Source organism: Coturnix japonica, chromosome 3 (assembly GCF_054131305.1).
Source record: "Coturnix japonica strain WE chromosome 3, WE-NBRP24, whole genome shotgun sequence".
Taxonomy (NCBI): Eukaryota; Metazoa; Chordata; class Aves; order Galliformes; family Phasianidae; genus Coturnix; species Coturnix japonica.
The window spans coordinates 48276611-48295865 of NC_140665.1; the positions used below are offsets into that span (position 1 = coordinate 48276611).

The following is a 19255-nucleotide window of genomic DNA, read 5'->3' on the forward strand; positions in this document are numbered from 1 at the left end:
AATTATTATAAGCAGCTTGGAGAGCGTGACTTAATTTATGATTGTCTAATCCTTTCCACTGTGTGATCCTGTTTACTCTTGAACGTTGCTTTGCTAAATGTAAGCCATTCTGAATTAGGTTTTGTTAGCCAGCTGTTTGCCTAAGATTTAATGAATTGTAGGAAGCTGAAGAATTAAATGTTTTGCAACGCTCAGAGTGTGTAGTAGGAGAAGTGAGTGGTCTTTTGACTTTGTTTCAGATGTTGACAATCTTGTGGAATAAACTCCAATTTTTCTTGTCTTTAGGAAAGAAATTTTCTGTGGATGGCCACTCTTTTTTTTTTTTTTTTTTTTTTTTTTTGTGTGTGTGTGTGTGTGTATGAAACCATGTACTGTACTGAAACCTGTACTGGATAGTACACTATCAGTTCATATCTCAGGTCGAAGGAGTAAAGATCGGTGTTGTTTTTGAAGCAGTATGTTGTGAATAATCAGAGGTTTACACAGCAAGTCAATAGCCTCAGATGATGGATTCCTGACTCAGTGTGAAGGAAGGAGTGACTTCCAATTACCACCTATCAGTCAGAGCTATGAAGTTAGTTCCTGTACAGGTCTCTGTATGAAGCAAATTTCTGATGAATAAGTGTCATACTGAATTGCTTCTGGCAGTACATGTACAAGTGGAGAAGAATAAGGTTATTACTGCATTACTGGAGAAAAAATATTGCAAAACAGCTTGTGTAATTTGTCTGTTTTAGTGTTTAGATATGAAGTTACAAAGCTGTTTTAACATTGAGAACCCAGATGGAATTTGCTTAAATGTTTTTAATAATTAGTATATTTATTTATTTGAGTTAAGACAGTGAATGAAATCTATAGTTTTTCCAAATCTGCCATGCTAAGTGGTAAAAAGGCTACATGTTCATTCTTGATGAGCTGACTGTTTTTGTTTTATGGAAAATAAAATAAGATTCAGCAGGCAAGCAGTGATGCATATAGTAAATATTTGGTTAAGTATCTGTACGTTTTCATGAGGGTCATCGTGTGTACAAATACTTTTTTGCACTAGAAAGGAAAACATGAGAGCTGTCACATTTGAATATCCTATATGTTTCCTTTGTAACTTTACCTATGGATGTCTGCTGTTTTTGATGCTAATAAAACTTGGTGTGCATTGGCCATTGGAAGGAAGAACCTGCTGTCTTTTAAGCATTTTGGTTGTTAGATTTAGTTGTTATATTTCATTGGGCCTTTTTGTTTTTTCTTAAGTGAGGATTTCTTCTCTGTTCTCTCATACATATAAAATTAGATGAATATCAAAAGTGATATTTCTTTATGAAAAGATACTGTGTTTTTTGCTTTTTACAATTGCAGAATGTATTTCTGATCACTTTGTTGTTGTTGTTTTGTTCTCCAGTTGTACTCGCTGAATGATTACAAGCCTCCCATTTCTAAAGCTAAAATGACACAGATCACCAAGGCAGCAATCAAGGCTATCAAGGTAAGGAACTGACTTACTACTTCTAATTTCCTTTCCATTTCTTACCTCTCAGAAAATAGCTGAATAGCTTGCAGAACTTGCTGCTGAAAGTTTTTCCCCTTTGTCCTGTGCACAATTGCCAAATTATGATCGAGTGTGATAACTGAGGAGATTTTTGAAGGTGCAGTAGAGGGCTTAAATTGTTTGAGTTTCAGTTGCTGGTTATCGTATGTGAGAAAGAATTGGCACAACTTGACTGTTTCAGATTGAAGACAGCTTTCTTTTCTCCGTTTAAAAAGGAAAACTTAAAATTGCCTGACAAAAGCTAAACAAATACCAAAATGCAAAGAGGTATTTTTATTTTCAGAACAAGTAAGATGTATGTGCCTTTGGATCAATACAGTTGTATGACTTTTTTTTTTTTTTTCCTATTTACCCTTGAATTCCACAGCATACCTTTCCATGTGTTTGGTTTAAAAATTTTATTTTTGATGTTGCTTGGACACAAGTTGTTCCTAAGTTTTAGCATTTGGACCCTAGCTAAAAACTAATCTTGCCACAGAGTAGAACTACATAATTGCCAAGTAGCATCAAAGCAACAGAAAATAGCACTGAAAAATAATGGAGGAAAGAGTACACAGTACTAAGCATTAAAACAAACTCTTGGTGAAAGCTGGAGAGTTGAATAAAAAGCATAGAATAAAAGCAAAAAGACATGACATGGCCTTTGTCTGTGTGCCTCTTCTGGGAAGGTAGATAAGCTTTCATGTGGTGACATCTGCATTGGAGTTCTCTGTAACTCAGAGCAAATTGATGATAGAAGAATGGAGTTCATTATATTTCTTAAATAAGAGAAGTCTACATAAATCAGAGTGCATATGTTGCACTGTTATGAAAATGCTAGAAACCTACAATGAACTTTACCCAGACTAATAATACATAACAGAATCGTAGAATTGCTCAGGCTGGAAAAGACCTCAAAGGTCCTCAAGTCCAAACACAACCTAACCATACTATCCTAACTCTTAAAAACCTTCTGCTAAATGGTATCAGAATCTTGGAAGCCTTGAAATGGATAATGGTATATCTTTTCCAAGATTTCCATTATGTATTTTCACCCTTCAGTAAACTGGACCTCAAAGGCATTAACCTGCTAAAGTTTTAAAAGTTTTAATTCCAGCTTTTCCAATATTATCTTGTAGCTATCATTTCAGTACATAAACTTCCAGCCTTAGGATATTTAATACAATAATGGCGTACCAGGAAATGAATGTAAGTTCAGTGAGTGATTGATGTATTTTATCACATAGAACTACAGACCATATGCAGAGGGTATTGTATTCTAGGAATGCAATGGTTACTTTTCTGTTACCACAGCTTGCTACACTCAAGGCAAAATAGGATATAAAGTAACTGCTGTATTTGCAGACTGCCTTTGAGATGGGTGTTTCGGTGTATCCTAGGGGATACTGGAAAGTATATATCAAGCTTTATGCTTATCATTTCAGTAACAAGGTTTAATTTTGTAGAGTGTTTATTAAGATGATGTAGAGCTATTGCAGTTGTATTTTTTTTTAACCTCACCTATAATAATGGGAAAAAAAAAGCAACACAAAAGAAACCAACAGGGCTAACGAATAAGTACTCAGTAAATGTTTTAAAGGTTTTCTTATTCTTGTGCATTTAGATTATTAAAGTTAACATTTAGAAAATAAAATAGAGAAAAATGCTATTCTTACTAATATTGTGCTAACATCTTCAGTTAAGTATGTTGAAATAACAGTATAATTCTGAAGGAGTTACCTTCACTTAATAAATAAGGACATTATTCTAAAAAAGAATAAGTGCAGTCAACTTTTCCTGATACTGTTAAATCTTCCGAGGAAGACAGCATATTTAGCTATGGACGTTTTTGTATTGCTGGTTAATCAACTAAAGTTTCAAATTGTTTTATTGTCAGTGCTGCATGACAAGTATTTGCATCATAGGATTTTCTCCTCTACTGAGATACCATTTTTATTTTCCAGTTCTACAAGCATGTTGTGCAGAGTGTTGAGAAATTCATTCAAAAGGTAAGTCAGTAACAGATACTTTCAGTGTAGTACAGAATATTCAATACAATTGACTCTTAGGTATAAATATAAATTTGTTTTTTTACCCCACAATAGTGTATTTCATTTTTCAGTTGTGTTCAACTTCTGTTAATAAACAGTAGGTGGTCATAACTGATGTAGAAAAGCAATTACTTTGTCCTCATTTTGTATTTATGTTACACTTTGATTTCAATGACTACAAATACTATATTGGAACTACTTCTGTGTGTGTGTTCATTTAATGTTAAAAGAGGCCTATGAACATCTAACACGAAAGTAATTGAAAGTGGTTCAATGAGTGACAATTGCTTTTGCTTTTCTACCAGGTTTTCAGCACAGTTTTTAAAATTAAAGATGACGGTTCAGCTTTATCTCTTGTGTAGTGTGAAATGTGGCATTTTACTTTGTGATTCCTGTAAATTAAAACAAATAAGTATGGCTATACTAGAATTACTTTGGGGTAGGATGCAATATTAAGATTCTGAATAACAGAATTTGATTGTGTATTATTTTCTTGGAGCAGTTAATTTTCTTTGAGTAAAAGAATTTTACTATTTTTATTTATGGTTAGAATATAGATTCCAATTTTTGAGTCTTCTCCTTGCCTGTGTTGTGTTTGATAGTTCAGTTGATCATTTTCTATAGAATTTCATTTCTTTTAAATACGAAAAAACTCTAAATGCCTTCTTATTTTCCCTAACAAACTAGAGAAGTTGGTTTTTTAATGCTGCAATGCTGGATGCAGTTTTTATCCAGTCCATTTTACTTTACAGTCTATGTTAGTAATCTGTTTTCCTCCTTTAATTCCATGTATGGAAAAGGTGTTGTGTGTATATTTTTGGCAGTGGTAAAGGACAAAGAGTGCTAGTATTTTGTCAGTCAGATGTCTCTGAGGAACTGCTTCTTTCCATTTCTCAGATAAGGGATGAGTATTCTCTGATCCCTATTTGATAACAGAGATGGATATTGGAGGGTGAGAAGAGCTGTACACCATATTGCTCATATCCTATCCATCAAAGTAACACTTTGGAATGTTAGGTCCCACCCATAATTTTACTTCATCCTGTTTTTCCTTGTGTTTTTATCATCCTTTTCTTTTTTCTCTATATTATCTTTTCTTATTTCTGTATAAACTTTAAAAGAGTTCACCCCAACCTATTTAGTGTTTCCTTATAACATTTCTGCAATTTTTATTAATTTGAGCATTCTGCTGTTTATGCAGAAAACTTTTATAATCATTTTGCTAAAATGTTAGGAGCTAAAATATATTGAAGTTATTTTCTGAAGGCTTTGTCATACATCCAGTTATGTATTAACATTATAACACACGTTTCTTCTTAAATGTATGCCACATATTGCTCAAAATAAAGATACCAGACTTACAAACACTAGACCATGTTTTGAGCCAAATGAATGCATTATATAAGTTGCATTGATCAGAAAATCCTTTTTCAAAACTGAAGGCTTGTGCATAGGCTGTAATGAAATTAATAGTCCAGAGAGATTGTATTTTTATAAGGAAAATTGTATCTTAATAAAAAGGCAGTATTATCTTTGAAAACAGTGAAATCTTTTTTATAGGATACAACAGGTTTTTCTGTAGAATGTCTCAGGTTCTCTTGAAGTTGTGTTAGTAATTGAAGTGCATACATTGTTTGTAAATTATGCAAGTTTTCCATGGTTTTAAAATAAGTATCAATGGTACATTCTCAACAAAATAGATGTCTGCGTTAATATTTTCATATTCTGTTTGGAAAAGGGTATACCATGCACTTTAGAAGGATGTAAAATAAACAAATGTTAACTTTAATATTCTTTTTAATGTCCAAGAAATACAAATTTTCAGTCATAGTTCTAACACACTATTAAGAATTTGTTTGTGCTTTATGCTGCTCTACATCTTATAAAATAAGGTGTCTTCAAAAACTATTTGTTGTTCATGTGCTGTCTTTTAATAACTAGATTCCAAAGACATTTTTATTTTGTTAGTGGTAGCAAATGAGGTTCAAGCTGTACACATATTTGCAGAGTACAGTTAGCTGTGACAAAGTGAAAATTAAGTGAAAATCTGTTTCTGTTTGAGATAGTTTTGTACTTCAGTAACATTTGTTAAATAGTTAACATTTTGATAATACTTGGTCCCATTTAAAAATTAGATTGAGCTGTTTTCTGTTTAGTCTGCCACTAATGATATGTGTCATTTTTTGATGGATGAATATTGCAAATTCTTGTTCTTTGTAGTGCAAACCAGAATACAAGGTGCCTGGTCTGTATGTCATTGACTCCATTGTGAGACAGTCCCGGCATCAGTTTGGGCAAGAGAAGGATGTATTTGCTCCAAGATTCAGCAATAACATCATCAGCACTTTTCAGAACTTGTATCGTTGTCCTGGGGATGACAAGGTAAAACACTTAGGGTAACTTCTTCTAATCAAAGCAATTTTTGTGTGTTAAAGAATAATGGTGTTGGTCTCATATTTTGCATACTACAGTGGACCTTATTGTAGGCTTCTCCTTATACATTTATATGCATATGAATGGGGGAAGATGCATATAAAAGGATTAGTTAATAATTCTAAATAAATTGTTTTTTTACTGAAGGATGCATATTTTATATGTGTTCTGTACAGCCTGTATATGTCAGCCCAGGTTCCTGGGTTAGACATCTTTGATGTAACTATTCCTAAGGTTCGTACTGTTTCATAAACCCAAAGATGCTTCAGTCTAAACAGATGGGCATTGTTAGTTGAAACTTTGATAATTAATGGTAACAAGAAATAAAATCATAACATGGATCTTCTCTTATCCGTTTTATCATTTTAGAGTAAAATTGTTAGAGTGCTAAACTTATGGCAGAAGAATAACGTGTTCAAGAGTGAAATCATTCAGCCTCTCTTGGATATGGCAGCAGGAATTCCTCCACCAGTTGTGACCCCCGTCTTGCCCAGCACTACTGCTGCTATGAGCAACAACACACCAGGTAAACAAAACCAGATTAAAATAGAATAAATCATATTCTGTTGAAACCCTTCTGTCAGCTTTAGTGTGCTGAAAAAAACTTCCTCACTGGTTCCCTTTTGATAAATCCAATGAAATCCAGAAAGGAATGTATTATAATCAGCATTCAGATTAGGAAAATAGTGAAAACAAAACAAAGCCCATTATTTTTACTTTCTATCTATGTATCTTAAATAATTTCATACTCAGTAACAGTGCAGTATGACCTATTTTTGCACCTTAAAGTCAAAAAAGAAGAAACTTGACCACTGAAAAGAGAACTCATCAGTATCTTTAGTACTAAACATCTTTTTGCTACCTTTAGTACTGAAAATGCTGATTAGGTAATGTCAGACCACGATCTTTGACTTTTGCTGGTCACCAGGCAATGATTTTGAGCAGAAAACCCCACATTGATTTAAAAAAAAAAAAAAAAAAAAAAAAAAAAGCTGCCTCTACTAACATACCTCCTCCTTTCCCTTGTTTGGAGTAAGAACTAAGTGGACAAAAAGCCGCTCGTGGAGTGCATCTAAAGTTACCCAATAACAAACATTTTATATATATATATATATATATATACACACACACCTTGATGGTCTTACTTATGCGGGTAGATGCTAGGGAGCTGGCTTTTCAACAGTTTTCATGTTGTGGAGACTTTTCAATGAAGATTGGGATGTATGGGCAATTTTATTTATAAAATTATTTTTTCGTACCTATGGAGCTGATTTTATTATTTACCTTTCACTGATCATTTGCTAAAAATCAAACAGGTAGATAACATTATTTTTCAATGATGTCTATAAATATGCAGAAATTCCTGTTCTGTGACATACTGCATCTTCTGCCTCAATGCTTTTAATTTTCATTAGTTTGATTACTTTAAAACATTGAAATCACAGCTTTGCTCCAATGCTTTTTTTTATTTTTTAATCTTGATGTAAATTTCCTGCTTAAGTGGTAATTCATTTTGTTTTCACTTGATATTCATCAGCATATATCTACTTTTGAGCTAAAAACAATGGTATTTGTAGGGATGAGGGATGATTCTGGATTATGGCAGGAAACTAATGATTAGATAATTGCTAAGTATCTCTCAAAGAAATATTAGAAGGAAAAAAACCTAAAAGAGTGACTAAATGGGCAATCTTAAAGAATCCAATTGTTGCAGGCTGGAATTCTAGTAGAAACCTCGAGGTTCCTCCTGAGTATAAAGTGTAAGCCCAATACATTTTGAACTAATTGATATTTCTGAATGGGCTACTATTACCATTTGGTAGATACTGCTACCACTGGATGGTTTAGATTTCTGTGTGAGACCTATTTAGATTCCTTGACCTTCTTGTATTTTACATTCATTGCTATTGTTAGTAGTTCCCATAGGGCAATAGTGGAAAGAGCTGTGAATTACACATGCACAGCAAAGCTGCTACTTGAAAAACAATGATGTGAATCTGTTTTCTTTCTTTGTGCTCTGTCAGAAAAATAGTTTTTGTTCATGTTAATGAAGTGTTTCCCAGTTCTCAATAACTGGTTTTAATGTCCTAGGAAGGTTAGCGTTGCTTTGTAATTCAGTTTCTTGCAGTCTGGAAGTCATTGCTCTAAAAAATAAACAAGAGTATTCACGTCTGATTTATCATTTCTTTTATAACAGTTTTCCCTCTTCCCCAGCACTATTGCTAAGTCTGTATGTTAAAATATTTTGACATATTGGATTTCCTCTCTTTTAGGAACACCTGTGACTCCAGTTACTCCAGCCAACGTGGTGCAAAGTTTACCTGATCCTTGGGTATCTCAGATTGCTAATACAGATACGCTTGCTGCTGTAGCTCAGATTTTACAGAGTCCCCAAGGCCAACAGGTGAATATTCTGTAGCCAGTTACAGGGTATGCTGTTCTATACTCTGTGTCTTTGAGATATTCTTAAAGGAATACTGCTTTCATGGATATCTCGTAGTTTTTTGCCTAGTATCTGTATTAACTATCCCATGATGTTATTCTTCACAAGTAAGTTCCAGGTAAATCAAAATTTCCTGTTATCTTTCATAACCAACATTCTTTGTTTTTTAAAATATCCCAGAATGTGATTTCAGATAAGGTGTGCTATAATACATACAATTTCTTTTATATTTAATATTGCCAATGACTAATGCCAAACATTAAGTTTTCATGAATATGAATATGAAATAGAGTGCCAGCTTAAGCATATTTCTCTGCTGGATGCTTGAAGAAGCTAAACATTGCACAGAATTAATGTAGTGGAAACGTTCTCATTCTGGAAGTGCATTCTTTATATTTCAGACAGCTAAATATGTTTTTTATTTTTTGCAGCGGTCGAAAAGAATCTTAGTTTAGAAGTAACTGGTTGTTTTGTGTTCTTCAGTTTCTAAATGCTCAATTCATTGAAGTGGCTTGAAGCTCAACATGTGATGGTGAACTGCTTGCCCTTGTAGCCTGAAGCTGAGCGCAGACAGTCAGCTTTCTGAAAACGTTTCCATACTCTGTCCATGTCTTCGTCATTTTCTCCAAGTCACTTCACTCATCCCCCAAAGCTCTAAAGTCTTTGACTTCATTCTAAGATAGTGCTTTGTGGGTGAGAATGTCTATAGGTAAAATAAGAGTAAATATAGGAGAGAACAGGAGTAACAAAGGTGTGAACAGCAAGAATATGCGGCTAGAATGGTGACCACTCAGGATTTTCCCACTCTAGAGCGTGCGTCTTTGCTTCTTCAGTTTGATTCCTTCCTACTCAGAGCAATGTACAAGGTGGACCTGCAATATTTGCTCATCTTTTGTGGAACAACCAAGAAGGAGGTGGGAGGCTTTTCAGCTTTGTCTATTGCAGTAATTAGTAAAGCTCTTAGTAAAGTAAAACGATAACTGAAGCATTTCCAGAGGCTTTGCTGAATAAGGATTCTGTATGTAAAGAACAAGAACAGTTATTTCACGTTATCAGAAGGTGACCTCAAAACAACCTTGAAAAAAGATTGAGCATTTCTGATGCATTATGATGAAGATGACTTATAGAGTTTCTGGTGAACCCATTTCTTATTTATTTATTTTTAATGAGAAATGCAGATTCAGCCCTTGGTTGTACTTTTCTTTGCCATATTGGATGGAAGAGTTTGGGTTTATTATTGAGCAGCTGTTGCCCCGAGCTGCAGTTTCTGATTCCACATTGCATTAATTTCTATAAGAGCATTTTATCCTAAGTTAGGGCTATATGTGATGCCAATGCAGGAAGTTAAATTATATTGCTAATTCTTGGTTGATTTGCTCACATAGCATGGCAGCTGCGTTCTTCAAGTGCAGTCCTGAGTTTGAGCATAAAATTTTCCTCATGACTTACCATAAGACACAAGCAGAAATTCTTAATAAAGGCTTAAAATGCATCTAGCAACAGTGCAGTTATTTGCTCTACACAAGTGATATTACAGAATACAGATTTTCCTAATATAGATGGGTCCTCAGGAAGCTGGAGTAGGCTAACAGATTTTTTTCAGGTCAGAAGGAATCAAACTGGAGAAGCAGAAGAGAGGGAAACCTAGAAAGCAGGAAATCCTGAGTGGTGAATGGTCATCATGCAACCTGTCAGAGCAAGTTAGGAGGAAGAAGCATCTGCGTGTCTTATCAGCCACTGAAAACAAATTGGCCTGTAAGTGGGAACGTAATTTGCCATAAATGAAAATGGATTAAGATAAATTAATAGTCATAGGTTAGACAATACTGCATTCGTGAGATTTTTTCCTAGTTGGAAGGGGAAAAGGCTGTTTTTAAAAAAAATTTCTTGTTTAATGTAGTTATTGTCTTTTCTCTTTTAGCTTCAGCAGTTGATACAGACGCTGCAGATACAGCAGCAGAAACCTCAGCCTTCACTACTTCAAGCCCTGGATGCTGGTCTTGTCGTTCAATTACAGGCCCTAACTGCACAACTTACTGCTGCAGCTGCTGCTGCCAATACACTTAATCCGTTGGAACAGAGTGTCTCTTTTAATAAGGTAGAAGTAGAATAATAGAAATTCCTGTTGTTAAAATAGATCTAAGTAAGAAAGTCATCTGTTGGATTTCACTGTATGGCTTTAGAGGTATTAAAAATACATAAATATATGATAGTGCTCTATCTTGAAAATGAAAAAAATTGTCTGAGGAGTGTGGTGAATGAAAATACACAGTTTTGAATGAGCTTAAGGCTAAATGGCATTTGTATGAAGATGATTTTGATTTTAAAATGTTAAGACGTTGTTCTATGTTTTCCTTTACCCTTTGAAGCACAGTGGTGAGGAGAACTGAGGATGTCTTGTGTTCTTTCTTTTCTATATTATTATATATTATATATATATTATATTAAAGTTGATAATCTAAAGTCACAAGTTGTATCAGATGAGGTTTAGACTGGACATACGAAGGAACTTTTTTCTCAGAGAGTGGTCATGCACTGGAATAGCCTGCCCAGGGAGGTGGTGGAGTCACCATCACTGGCAGTGTTCAAGAAGAGCCTGGATAGGGAGCTAGGAGATATGGTTTAGGGGTTTTCTGTAGGCATGGTAAAGGGAGAACGGTCGGAGTAGATGATCTTATAGGTCCTTTCCAGCCTTGTGATTCTATGATTCGATGATCTAACACATTCAAAGCATTTTTTACATGATTTCTTATGGAGCAGTGAAAGAGAAATGTGTAAAAATGTATGTATCTAGTTTTCCAAGAAGAGTAAAAGGAGGTTGTATTTGTAATTTTCTTATATTATAAAGGCCAAGAAACCAAGTAAGGTTAAGTGAGAGTGAGTTAAGGAATAATAATTTTAGTTAAAGATAATTGTGAGATATTTTTAAAAAGATATCAGAACGTAGAAACAAACAAAAATTTTAAGTGATGAAAGAGTTGTTTGTGCTGCTCTATATGTGTCTCTTAAACATAGAAAAAAAAACGGGAATTTAAGAAAAGAAATGAGTAGAGTTAAGTGGCAGGGAGCAATAACGATGTTGGCAATCACAGATGGTAGTATTATTAGTAGTAAACACTGTGTAATAGTAGTGTAACAGTAGAATTTAAAACAAACAAGAAAAAACAAACAAAATTTCTCATGGATTAAAAAAATAATATTCTTATTCCAATGTCTTTGGAAGAAACAGCTTGCGATTATATAATCTTGGTAGGATTGTCCTGGAATGAATCAATTGTAAGGGTAAGGAAGTCAGAGAACTAAAATAATGTTTTTTTCACTAATCCTCATAATCTCTTTCTCAGGTAGTTAGTTACCTCAGGTAGTTACTACTTATACTGAAGCAGTAATATACATTTTATTAGTGTATTGAGGCTTTACACAAAGGTTGTTCAGACTGCTTTGCAGATATAGCATATACTTTTACACTATTGCATCTTTTTTTATAATCTTGGAGTTAAAATACCTATTTTCTCTTTTTGTTCTTCTGAGGCTTAAGGATTTCTGAATCTAGGTATTATGGCCAAGCATATTAATCTGTATGTATTAACAGGCCATGTTATCTTTGCAGTGATTAATTTTTGTAATATTTTCTGTTTAGTTTTGTGGGTTTTTTTAATAGTTTCTGAACATTTAAACCTTTGTAACCCAAATCCAGCTTCCTGATAAATGAAAGGCATGAATCATATTGATATCCTTCTATTTATTAGACTTTCATTTCATTATATAATTAATTCTATACTTTATCTGTTAGACACAAAAGCCTTAGTAAATGAAGTGTTAAAAAGGCTGTGTTTACTTCTATATCACAGAATCACAGAATTACCCGGGTTGGAAGGGACCTCAAGGATCATGTAGCTCCAACCCCCCTGCCTAGCAGGGCCACCAAACATACACCTTTACTAGATCAGGTTGCCCAGGGCCCCGTCCAACCTGGCCTTGAACACCTCCAAGGACGGGGCATCCACAACCTCACTGGGCAGCCTGTTCCAGGACCTAACCACTCTTCTAGTAAAGAACTTTCCCCTAACATCCAACCTAAATCTTCCCTCCTTCAACTTAAAACCATTTCCCCTAGTCCTGCTATTATCAGCCCTTTCGAAGAGTTTACTCCCTTCCTGGGAGTAAGTTCTCTTCAGGTATTGAAAGGCTGCAATGAGGTCACCCCGCAACCTTCTCTTCTCCAAGCTGAACAAACCCAACTCCCTCAGCCTGTCCTCATAGGGGAGGTGCTCCAGCCCTACAGGTAGTATCTACAGTACTACCTGTAGATACAGGTAATCTACAGTAGTGTTTTAGTTTGAATCAGGATCATGGTTTTTTCTTTGGTTCGTATTGCAGACCAGACTTGAGTGCATCAACTAGATTTATTTAGATTATGCTAAATTTAAAGGTGTTCTGCAACTGTTGATGAGTATTCATTCCACTGCATCAGTGCAGTGGCTTAAAAGAAGCTAGTAAGAAAAGTGATAGAAACAGGAGTTCTTAGGACAAAGGGAAAACCTAAGTAGTAGGTGAAAGTATTCTACGTAGGTGGACAGCCAGATAGGTAAAACAATTATTGCATAATTGGGCTCAAGTAGCAATTAATTGGCTGTATTTTACCTGTGGGTCAGTAGCAAGTGGTCTTAGTGATAAGCCTCCAGAAATTTACTCTCAGGGTACTTGTCCTGTATAGTATCTCTTGCAATGAACCTGAGGATTAATGGAAATAATCGACCCACCTTTATTCATCAGCCACTAGGCACACATCTGGAGTGTCACATCCGGTTTTGGCCCTCTGCCTTTACAAGAAAGACATTGACAAGCTGTGCAAGTGCTGTAGCCATAACCATTAAGGGATCAGGCTGAGTCAGTCCAGGACAAAGACAGCTTCAGGGGAGAACAAACACCAGCCCATCAACACTTAGAGGAAACTGAGCAGGAAGAGAATTGTCTGACTGGCAGATCTCAGAGGGTTGTGATCAGTGGTACAGTCTAGTTGGAGGCATGTAACTAGCAGCATTCCCCAGGGATCGGTGATGGGTCTGGTCATGCTCAGTATCTTCATCAGTGACCAGGATGATAGGGTGGAGTCTACCCTTAGCAAGTTTGCTGATGATACAAAGCTGTGAGGAGTGGCTGACACACCAGAAGGTTGTGCTGCCATTCAGCAAGACCTGAACAGACTGGAGAGTTGGGCAGAGAGAAACCTGATGAGGTTCAGTAAGGGTAAGTGTAGAGTCTTGCACCAGGGGAGGGAAAACCGCATATGTCAGTACAGGTTAGGGGCAGACCTGCTGGAGCGGAGCTCTGCAGATAGGGACCTGGGTATCCTGGTGGACAACAGGTTGGCCATGAGCCAGCAGTGTGCCCTTGTGGCAAAGAAGGCCAGTGCTACCCCAGGGTACATTAGAAAGGATGTGGCCAGCAGGTCGAGGGAGGTGATCCTCCTTGTCTGTTGCTTCAGAAGAATTTCATTTCCCTTGCAATAAAAAGCTCTTTTTCACGTCTTTGATAATTCTGATTGCTTTTTCTGAATGTATTATTAAGTAATTGGATTAATAGGTGTGGCATTCATAAAAGTTCTGGGTTTATATGTGTTTTTGGGTATTGGATTGATCCTAGGTATCCTAATATTTTCAATACTTAAATGTCCTTCAGCTTTTGAAAAGGCAATTCTCCTCCAACTTAAAAATATTTAAATTCAAAAAATTCCCCTAAATATCTACTATATATATCTAAATATCTAAATATCTACAATAAAATATTTATTGAAGGCAAATTTAATCAGAGGTCATGCTACGTTTGCTTCTTTTGGCTGGAACTTTCTTGGTTTTGGCTTGTGGCAGTTTAAAACTGTCATATCCATCAGTTGTTGAATTCATTGTCTTGAGATTATTTGTATTAAATTATACATGTTCTGTTATTTTTCTTTCTGCTTTGTCGTGGTGGAAGATACATGATGATTAATTACATTTTAAAGAGGGGATCGGCTGCTTTTTAAAAATGCATATTTTGTTCAGATGCAGCATTTTGCAGTTTTCAGTGAATATATTCTAACAAAGTAAAGCAACTTAAAAAGAAGACCACCAACTTGCTTTAAATGGATGGGATATGTATGGTGCAAGTTACTCAGGCATTTCACATCATACCCATAAGCTCTCTCAATTTCTTTACTATGAGAGTGGTCAAACACTGGAATTGCCTTCCTAGGGAGAATTTTCCCTACTCCTGTCTGTTTTCAATTGGTGTTTGGACAATGCCCTCACCTGTTTTCTCTTAGAGACAGTCCTACTTTCATTTGTATTAAATTATTTCACTGGGAAAATAATTCCAAAAATTGTTGGTTGGTCAGAGTCTCTTAATCAACTTGTTCTTTATTCTTCATGGACTCCAGTGACTGGAAAGAAACAAAGCATCCTGAAACTGAAGGGCTACTAAATCATAATAGTGCTTACTTCAGACATTTTTTTGCCTTGGTATTTCCAGATGCCTCATCTGTGTTTTCAAACTCTAGTCTTTTCTTCTGACCAGTGTTTGTGAAGAGGTTAAGATATTTTGTAGTACAGTAGTAACTCTGCTTTTGGGAAGACTTCCAAGGTGAAATGTTGTATGGATGTGAATTTGATAGCACTGCTCTGTCAGCACACAGTTAAAGAAAAATCTCAGTCTGAGTAAGAAGTAACATTTGTTGCAATTTTTCATGCTCCTTCTTTAGTCTTGTCTTAAGAAAGTAAAATGCTACTGAACCCTAACCCTAATACTGTGATTTGCTGTGAGGTAATCAAGCTGTAGATCTTCTCATGATATGAGCAGAGTAGTTTGTTGATTGCTAAAGGATTGAATAGTTGGCTTCTTTGTGGTGGTTTATTCCAAATAAAGATGCCATCACGTAAAATTAATCTCTTTTTTTAAGCCTTTCTCCGAAATAGCTGTTATTTACTATGGAAAGAGCATGTGGTTCTGCTTGAGACAGCAGGCAGAGCTTAAGAAAGCTACAGCTGAAATCTGGGGTTTGATGCATTCTGAAGTTTGGTAGTGATACTAATATGGCATTCAATTTTCAAGTGATTACTAAACTATTTTTTAAATTGAGAAATAAGAACATTTTTATTTTGGAAACTAAATATACATAAAGCATATATGTTATGAGCAGTACTCACTCAGTAAGGCTTTTTTTGCTTTCTCCTAGAAGCTGATGGACAGGTTTGACTTTGGGGAGGAATCTGAACAAAACGAAGAGCCTAAAAAGGAAACTCCCACTTCCCAACTGTAAGATCAAGCTGTGTTTCCTAAGGAAAATGCTAAAATTTGCCTGGCATTAATTGAACTTGAGGCTTAAATAGAAAGGAAGATGTTTGTTTCATGGCATATGTGAACCAAAACAGCATAAAGAAAAAAGATGTTTTACTAAATGAAATGTATACATTTTCAAACTTTTTATGTATGTGTGCCATTTTTCTGACTTTATCTTGAAGTTAACACGTTCTTTGCTTTGTTATATATATAAATACATTTATATATATATAAATGCCAGTGATGCAGTAAGGATGATAACAAATGATGTTACATTGTCTGTATCGTTATTATTCTGTATCTCTAATTTAACTTAAGACTCAAATGTGGAAGTCTCCTTATCAACCAGTTAGTGAAAATATACTTATTTTTTAAATCCTTTGTTTTTAGGCCTTTAGTACCAGAATCTGTGAACAACTCACTTTTTCACCAACTAGCAGAACAACTGCAGCAACAAAATTTAGAACATCTCAGACAACAACTTCTGGAGCAACAGCAGCCTCAAAAGGTAACAACTCCATCTTGTGGTTGTCATCTAGCAGAAGCTTGCATGGTAAATGGAATAAGCAGTAGAAAGTACATCAAGCAGAAAAATAAATACAGCCAAATGTGTGGGATACAAGTTTTTCTCTTAGTTAGAGACTGAATGTGCTTTGACTTTTTGGCTTGTTTTACTGGAAAAATAAAGTTGTTTTTTTTTTTTCCTGCTGTTGTGAAGGAGGAAGTGAGGCCTGAAGTGAATATGCTACTGTCTGTGCAGAGAGAGCAGTGCATGAGCTACAGAACTACAAAAGGATAGAATATTAGATTGCACTGTAACTTAAATTTTTCCCTTCCAGGCTTTAAATCTTGACAGCAAATGTATTATTCTACTAAAGAATCTAAACTGAAGAATAATGTTGGGTATTTCCCATGAAGTTCTTAGTTAAGAATAGATGCTTGAGACATTGTAAGATTGCTTCTTAACTGTGTAAATTGAGTCTTCTCTACAACAAAGTAAACTGGCTTGCTTCTTCTGAGGTTATTCCATGTTAAGTTGTTCTCCCATCCTGATGTTAGTTCCTGATCCAATTAGAAAATAAGTTTATTCTGTCTCTGTGCTGGCCAGATATAAAGCAGATTTGCTATAGGTATTTGAATCAATTTATAAGTAAAATGAAAATTTCTATATTAAATGAAAATTGAAACAAATGTAACCATCTGTTGGGGATTTTATTTTAACATGTGCAAAGGTGCAATCCTCAGCATTCAATCAAAAGTGTCAATAGGAATTTTGAATCTGTGACTTGGAGTTTTTAATTATATAGAAAAATATAAATAAAGCTTTTGCTAGACTTTATTTTAATTTTACTATGTTTTATTTTCATTTCTTATTTAACTATAGTAGCAGGAAGTTTGTACAACAAAGCTACAGATTAAATAGTTTTAGATGTAGATGTGTAATATAGGAATTTCTGACTTAAACTCTGTATAGATAGTTGTACAAAAATAAAACTTTGAAAGGTGGATCTGTTTCAGGAGTTTTTGATCTGACTTATCTAAAAATAGCTAATAATATGTATTATGAAATAAGTAAAATTGCCTACCTTATTTTAAAAAAAAGCAGGATTAGATGTTAAATTAGATTTCATTTATGAAATTAAGTTACATTACATATATGGGTAGAGAGTTCGACTGACTCATCCCCTGTTATTTGATCTTCTGTTCCAAATGGTTTTACAGAATTATTTCCCTTCAGGTCCACTCAGCTTCTCAATTACTTTGTACATAGGATAAGTTTAATGTTCAACTTGATAGCAGCTAGGAGAAATAAGCTTATATTGGACCTCCTCAGGACTGACTGCAGTGTGTTACAAGGGATATGTTCTTTAATTCCATTCTTTAGGATCAATGAGAAAGATTAAGGGAAAGAGGAAGAAAGATAAATCACAAACCAAAAGTATTAAACATCTGATTAGGAGCAGAGGGGGAGGAGGAGAAGATAGAAGAGAGACAGAAGAGAGACAGGAAGAGTAACAAGAAATGTAGGAACTGATACCAAGAAACAGAGATTATATGTATGGAAAATGAAGTAGATAATATTATTAGGAAACAAAAGCATTAAATGAATTGTAAAAACTAGTTATCAAATTTGTCAATTACTTTTCTGAATATTTTCATTGTATTTCCTGTAATCATTGCATTTATTTTCTGTCCTATATATATTTATTCTAAATCTATGCTTCAGTATTTCTCAGTAGATACTCTATATGAATGAAAAGGAAGAAAATAAAAGAAAGTAGGTTAATTGTTTTTGAGAAATATTTAAATAATTGTTTCATGTAGTCTTGATTTTTGACACAATAAGCAATTTGAATTATGAGGCTTCTTATGATTTTATAATTATTTGCTATTTAGGCAAGCCCCGAGGAAAATCAAGAAGGGAATTTTGGTTCAGAGCATTCTGCATCACCATCACAAGGGAGCAGTCAACAGCAGTTTTTAGAAGCAGAAACCAATGTAGATGATTCTATGGATATTCAACAACAGGTAAAGCAATTTTAAATTTTAATTACAAAAGTTGAAGAGAAAATGTGATATTAAGTTGATTTCAAAAGAAATAAAATACATGCATTTTTACATATACTTTGATATATTATGAATGTATTTATTAAATGTTTATGATTATCTCCTGTGTCTCACTTCAGGACATGGACATAGATGAAGCACAGGATGTTGCTGAAGAAGAGATTTTTGAACAAGAAGAAAAGAAATCTGCTGTTCGTTCAAGGTCAAGAACTCGTTCAAGATCACGTTCAAGGTAAAATCCAACTGGTATTAAGAAAATGAAGTTTTGGTTTTTTTTCTTTTTTAAAACAGAATTTTAGTCTGTGATTATCATTTTCAATTTTGTATTTTTCAAAGTTATCATAAGTAATTTGTTCATTTAGTGTTTGTGCGCTAGATGAAGACATAATATTTGGCAACTTGTTTTGCATACCTTCGGACTACTTTAAATTTTTTAAGACTGCTCAGGTAACAGAAATAACAAAAATAACACAAATGAGTTTGACAGGCTTTCTCTGCCAGAAAAACAGATACTGTTATGGAACACTTTAAGTGTGTTTTACTTTAGTTTGTTGTTGAAAGGCGTGTGTATATGTCCTATTTCCCACATTAATGGCAGTTTGAGTAAATAAGTAAAAATAAAGGAAGTATTTGTAGCAAGCTTGAAGGCTGTAGTCAAAAATAAAACTAGATTACTTTTTTTTTTTTTCAATTCAGTATACTGAAGTTAAGTATTTTGTAGGTCACCAAGAAAACGAAGGTCTAGATCACGGTCTGGTTCTCGTAAGCGTAAACATAGAAAGCGTTCACGTTCAAGATCAAGAGAAAGGAAGAGAAAGTCATCTCGATCCTACTCCAGTGAAAGAAGGGCTAGGGAAAGGGAAAAAGAACGTCAGAAAAAGGGATTGCCTCCAATACGGTCAAAAACACTAAGTGGTAAGT

General features: G+C 34.6%; 1 protein-coding gene across 7 annotated transcripts in view; it reads left to right on the forward strand.

The window, feature by feature from the left end:
* The window catches only part of SCAF8 (SR-related CTD associated factor 8), an 86843-nt gene that overhangs the window by 21316 nt on the left and 46272 nt on the right, over positions 1-19255 (forward strand). For 6 of the 7 annotated variants that reach the window (XR_014944016.1, XM_085541533.1, XM_015858254.3 and 3 more), the window contains 11 exons: positions 1397-1480; positions 3487-3531; positions 5794-5955; positions 6376-6532; positions 8280-8410; positions 10371-10547; positions 15663-15742; positions 16157-16274; positions 18164-18295; positions 18454-18566; positions 19056-19249. Coding sequence is in view for 6 of the 7 variants with exons in the window: in XM_085541533.1 (XP_085397659.1) it covers positions 1397-1480; positions 3487-3531; positions 5794-5955; positions 6376-6532; positions 8280-8410; positions 10371-10547; positions 15663-15742; positions 16157-16274; positions 18164-18295; positions 18454-18566; positions 19056-19249 (1393 nt within the window). In the remaining variant the exon portion in view is untranslated. The remainder of the gene's footprint in view (positions 1-1396; positions 1481-3486; positions 3532-5793; positions 5956-6375; positions 6533-8279; positions 8411-10370; positions 10548-15662; positions 15743-16156; positions 16275-18163; positions 18296-18453; positions 18567-19055; positions 19250-19255) is intronic. The other variant, XM_085541534.1, reaches the window with a different exon arrangement.